This window comes from Electrophorus electricus, unplaced genomic scaffold (assembly GCF_041902795.1).
Source record: "Electrophorus electricus isolate QZ-2024a unplaced genomic scaffold, ASM4190279v1 Scaffold355, whole genome shotgun sequence".
Lineage (NCBI taxonomy): Eukaryota > Metazoa > Chordata > Actinopteri > Gymnotiformes > Gymnotidae > Electrophorus > Electrophorus electricus.
In genome coordinates this window covers 1-6,254 of record NW_027658644.1, presented here as the reverse complement: position 1 = coordinate 6,254, position 6,254 = coordinate 1, and the positions used below count along the sequence as shown (strand labels likewise).

The following is a 6,254-nucleotide window of genomic DNA, read 5'->3' as shown; positions in this document are numbered from 1 at the left end:
GAACTGAATAGTGTAATGAGAAGTGTATGCAGTTTTGCAAAATAAGGGCAGCAGAACTACAAATTATATTTAATCAATAAGAATGTATTTATAGTTGTGAAGAAATACTGTATGACTATGGGATTTTAGCATAAGGCATCAATTTCTTGATGTATTAATTCAGTTACATTGTGTATCTGAATAAGGAAAAACTGTAATCTAACACTACAGGACTGCTAAAATACATCTAGGTATTTCACTGACAGAAAAGGTGAAAAAGAGCATTGGTTGACAACCACAAATCTTGATGCAAACAGTATGGCGATAAAAAACGTGCTTCCGTTAATGACGTGTAATGTCACTAGTAGTTGACAAATCACCTCGGTTGTTCAGCATCCTGTCACTAGGTGGCGTGAGGAGCAGATGAATCGGTTACTGAGGCTAAAAAAGCTAACTTAAATAAAAATTCGTATCTTGATACAATACGGGTAACTTTCTGCGAACGTGCAAATTTTAAAAGCACAAACATCAGCAGAAAACACTGGCAGGATTCAAAAAGCCGTATTTCTGTTTGTCTACACACTATTCCTTTCTCTCTTCTACATGTTTGGCCTTTTCTTTTGGAGGGCAAGGTGAGGGGTAATTGCAATATACATTTATCACTGCTTGGGGCATTGCAGCAAATGTGAAACACACTGCTTGGGTGGGAAACGCCGCCAAGGAAGATCAATGAGACTTGTGATGATGTATTTCTTATTGTGTTTAGCTATTAGTATACATGTTTCTGTTCATTTAGGTCACTGGACGATTTGAAAATGATTTAAATGGGGTCCTATCAAAAATCAGTTACGACTTTCGTAACTGCCTAAACCTTCCAAGCATTTAATAAATAAGATGACTTCCATAATTATAGAAACCCAACATTTTTGTAAATAAAATAGATCAACTTTTTATTTGTCGAGATTGCTTAAACACTTAATCCCCATGATTTAATTCCTGCATATGTCCCCGGGCAGTCAAGAATTTGCAGGATGTATTGAAATGCCATGTTTACTGCGTAATCCACTGACAAATTTGCCAAGTAGGCAAACTGCAGGGGTCCAACGGGTATCCTGTAAAGTTCTTCAGGTTGATCAACTCCACTGAAACCGACTTTCAAGGGAAAGTAGGTAAAATGACGCCATGCGCTAATTAGCGACGCCATTGTCTCGTATTTTGCATACTGCATGCGTAGTGCATGATGGTGTCAGCCCTTTACATCTACTTGTTTTTCTCCAGTCTGCTCACATATAATTTAATACAGTCGAAGGTACAATAAAGATGTTGTCATTTACATATCTTTTCTGTCTCTGTTGTCAGACTAGTATGAAATAGTGACCGAAACGCGGCCCATTAACACTACAAGTTGCTAAAATTCTGTCCCGTTCATCTTCCCTGCCGTGCACTGAACAGACTAGACACGGTGAACCGCGCCTCTCGCTCACGGGGCAGAAATGGCGACTTTCTTCTATGGAAAGTTTGAGCTGAAAAGTTGGTAGATTATAAAAAGAAGGTGTTAAACGGACCTGAAAAGTTATTAAAACTATTGACCGAGACGCTAAATGTGCAATATTGTAGGGATGACTCAAGCTAGCAGTACCACGTGACCTCATGTGTCTCTTCATCATGTGATGCTGGCTGCTAGTTCCTGCAACGGCAGTCAAGACTTGCTGTATCATGTCGGACAACGCACACTAATTTATTTTCTTGGAACATTATACGGGCACGATGCGTGCGTCTAACTTGGCCAGAGCTTCCCAGATAGCATTTGCTGTTTTCATTTTCATACTACAGTGGTCTCTCGCCCAGGCTGAGTCCGCTGGTAGCCCGTGGTATCAGGATCTTTGCAGGTGAGGTTGGCGGATACTCAGGCAAACACGGCTAGCTAGCTTGCGAATACGACTTCTTTGCAAGTGCATCTGCCGCGGACTTGTTTGTGCGCATAAAGATGAGCGACTTGATGGCTGTAGCAGACATGCTATGAGTTGTAAGGGCACGTCAGAAACTAGGCCAACTGAGCTGAACTTATGTTAAAAATGTTCGCAGTGTGCTAGCCTAGCCTAGCCAATCTCGTGACTAGTATTGTTCGCTTCCCGGTGTATATATTTATCGTTTTGTCCTCTTACCTCGATATTTAACGGCCTTGTACGAAACCATAATACAAGGTTGTTTATTCATACGTGGCGGATATAAAATCCATAGAGGAAAGGACACGTGATGTGATCTAAATGACTCAAAAATAATGCTGAAGTGCGTGTATGATTGTCACTTTCCACAAGAACATAATGCTTTATGTTACACATATCTCATAAACGTAAAACCGACATTCTTTGTCATGGTCACTGTTTCCATTTTCTACATAGCTACAAATGGGAGGCTATCGACCAAGACACTAAAATGAAATACACTCTGAAGCTGTGTCTTTCGTCTCCGAACACAGACTGTGGAGAAAGCACAGCTGTCTGTGCACAAAATCTCATCACCAACAAGAGCCAGTCTGTGGGTAAGTGCAATATAACATAGCTTTAACAATCAGAATCAGAAGTATGTGCTGTACAAAAGGTGATGATATACTGGATTTATAATATTTAATTTTTAAAAACATTTCCAATACAAAACCTCTGGAGTTCTTTTTCCAGTTTGAATGGTGATAGAATTTCTTGGCATGTGAACACAAGGCCTTTATCTTGAAATATTTTAGACTTATTTCTGATATGGAGTTAATGTAATCATGCAGAGGTGAACCAAATAGGTCTGGATGTAGTACCTTCCCAAGGGTTCCACAATGACCAACAACATTTACACTACAGGAAATGTAAATAAATATGAATTAAAATTATTAATACCTTTAGGCCTACTAATGGCAAGTAGGATATCCACAGACGACACTCTTGATTGGTTATTTAGCCAGCACTTCTCTGTGGCCTGCCTCTCTCTCTCTCTCTCTCTCTCTCTCTCTCTCTCTCTCTCTATATATATATATATATATATATATATATATATATATATATATATATATATATATATATAAAAAAATTGTTTAATATGAAAAAAGGTATCTAGTGAACAGCAGGGTTCATTTTTAAAGTGATTTTCCAAAATCTCGCCAAAGTGTAGTGCTATGAAAATTGTTGACATGGCCTACAGTGTAGCTACAGTGGGTGATCCAGAGTAGTTACAGCCACACTGGCATTAGCGATACACTATGAACATCATTTGTACAGGTTTAAGTTGAATACACTGACACTTTTCACATCACTTTGTTTGTAATTCCTGTAGCTTGTACTTGTATTGTACTTACGGTGTTTGCCTTTGGTTTTATGATCTTTGCGTTGTTGTACTATAAGTAGGTCATAGTTATCACATAGCCGAAGTGTTCAAGAATGCTGTACAATTAGAAATACCTATTCAGCAGCTAATGAAAGGGTCTAAGCTGTATATTTGACAAGTGTTTTTGCCTTTGATGAGCGGATTGCAAATGATGCTACATTGGCTCACTTTGCACATAAGATGGTGAAGCACTGTAGAACTGGAAAGAACTGTTTGTGGACCTCTGTATCAGGAAGTAAAAAGCTGTCTTCCAGTCTCTCAAGCCATGCATCTGCCAGGCCAAAGTTGACTCTAGATGGCATATTTACTGTACATGGTGAAATCCCGCCCTGTTGAGTGGGTCACGTTCCCAGGCTCTCTGTTCCCCTGGGTATTGCAGTGTCAGACTGTTTGCCTGGATGGCATTATAGACCTATATAACATTTTACTAGAACTGTGTTTTGTGATGTGCTTGAGCAATGGGAAGACATTGATTAATGTTCTTTGATATTCACTGGGAAACTTGAGTCATTTTCAAGCAGTCCAGCATGCCTTTTTTAATTTCATTTATTTCTATGGTAGCCAAGAGTTGTAATAATTTGGTAATTGCTAATGTGTAAAATTATATGCAAGAAATGTACAATGTAGAGTTTTGTTCTGTTGTTGGTCTAGGTGATCTCTCTTTGCAGACATCCTCTGATTCTGTGTTGACTTTCAATGGAACTCGGAGCTGCCAAGATGAGAACAAAGTTCAAAGCAGCATCACTTTCCAATGCGGCAAAACGATGGTAAGACCCAGAAAAGCAGCGGCTAAATCTAAACCTGCTAACGCAGTGGTTTCAGTATTTATTAATTTTTTACTTCATCTCCAGTAACACTGAGTAAGAAATTACACAGATGGAATAATACAGCTCATCATATTCACAAAATGAAACTTGATGCAGCTGATTTTATTTCCTGCTCCCAAGGCACAAAGCTAGATCATAAACCAAGTGCCTGTGTTTGACCGGGCTCTGAAAACTTGCCCTTTGTTACAGAGATAAAAGATTTTGCTGATTTAAAAAAAAAAAAAAATAATAATTATTTAAACACCCAAAGCAGCAGGAGGTGGACTTCTCCCAGATATCTCAGTAATCTCCTAATGAACTATAGTAGAACAGCTGAGGAAACCCAATGGCTTTTGTTTAAACACTGTGAAGTTGCGTGTCGTATCTCGTGTCTAAAGTGCAGCAAAAGAACAATCTTGTAAGTTAAAATGCACACCATATTAACTTACCAAAGCAACCAGTTAGTAATCACATGCTGATAGTATATCTGCTTGTAAAAAAAAAAACAAAAAAAAAACAAAACAACCAAAGCTGATTTCAGCCTTCATTTGACTTCTAAGACAGTTGAGCAACCATTTGCAGGAACAATGAAAGGCAGGAAGTGGTTCACAGCAGATGGAGTACAACATTTTTTTTCCAAATGGCACAGCTTCCTTTTGCACTAGTTCAAGTCTTGTGTGCAGTTTACTAATGGTAGTGAAACATGCAGGGCTGCAGTTTACTCATTAAAAACATGCCTTTGTACTAAAGGGGACTCCAGAGTTTGTCACTCAGTCACAGTGCGTGCATTACTTTGAATGGAGAACATATGCAGCCTGCAGAAGAGAGAAGTTCAAACCACATGTGGAGGTAAATGCAATACTAACATGGAAATATGACTGAGGGAAATTATTGTAATATTTATATATGATCTCTATACATATATATTATAAGATTCAGGTTCCTCAGCGTAAGCTTATGATTCATTTCTTCGCCTCATTTTTTTGCTTTGTCTTTAAGGTGCCCTGCTACGTGCTTGATTCAGATGGGGAAAAACATGACCTCAACCCTCTCATTAAAATCACAGATGGCTACCTGGTTGATGACGCTGATGATGATGTGGACTTTTATATTAATGTTTGCAGAAGTTTGAGTGAGTTGGTATCATAGTGTTGGCTATAATAACTGAGCTTCATTTCGGCGTCCAAATTGGCACTCTGCTGAACTTTGTTTGTTTGGACTCCTGGTCAGATGCTTTGTAACATTTGTGTGGATTCTACCAACAACAGCTGTACTCTTACCATCTGCTACTACTTTGAGCTAGGTTCAAGATTTGGTGGTTGATTTACAAGGGTGGTGGGGGGAAAAAGATGCTAAAATCTTTCTGAATCTAATTAGAATTTGTAGCTTCTTTGTACTGTTGTCTGAGCTGTGTTAGCAGCTAGAGTCCACAGTCATGGATCCCTGTCATTTGTAACTAGACCAAGCAGAGGGCCGGTGTCCTGGAGACTCCGCTGCATGTCTGACGAACCACATTGGGTCCTTTAGCATGGGAAGACCAAACAAGTCTCTGGAGCTGATCTCTAAAGACAGGTAGGAAGCCACGGAGGCAGCTGTGCTCTCTCCAAGCTTGAACCCGTGTCAGTATCACCCAAGCACAGAATGACCACAGTGTGTGCACGCCAGGTTGAGGCTGCAGTATGAGAGCGAAGCTGAGTATGAGCTCTGCGATGGGCACAAGCCTGCTGTCACCATCACCTTCCTCTGCCCGTCTCGCAGACAGCCGGTAAGAGCCCCACTCATGCACTGCTACTCACTAAAAAGGCTCCACCCATACTCTGGCCCTCCCATAGAGTGCAAATTGGGTCCTGCCCACACTTTTAATACACATCAAGTTGTGTTCTGTTTATTTAGTTAGATTATGTAATCACCAGATGAATCTAAAAACACCAGGTGCCAATCTAAAAACAGTATTTATGAAATGGCATACGTGCGTATTTATGAAGTGACATCTGTTATTTATGTCTTGTTATAAAACGAACACCATTTCTTCTCAGGGAAGTGACCCCAAGCTGACTGCCAAGACAAACTGCCGCTTTGAGATTGAGTGGGTGACTGAGT

At 39.8% G+C, this 6,254-nt stretch overlaps 1 protein-coding gene across 1 annotated transcript; it reads left to right on the top strand.

The window, feature by feature from the left end:
- Positions 1-1,658: 1,658 nt before the first annotated feature.
- LOC145655817 (cation-independent mannose-6-phosphate receptor-like) lies at positions 1,659-6,250 on the top strand (the record flags this gene model as incomplete). Its single annotated transcript, XM_081709305.1, has 8 exons — positions 1,659-1,868; positions 2,382-2,521; positions 4,000-4,115; positions 4,905-5,003; positions 5,154-5,286; positions 5,615-5,726; positions 5,820-5,919; positions 6,191-6,250. Coding segments are annotated over exons 1-8 (882 nt in total), but the record flags the coding sequence as incomplete, so codon positions are not given.
- Between the last annotated feature and the right edge of the window lie 4 nt (positions 6,251-6,254).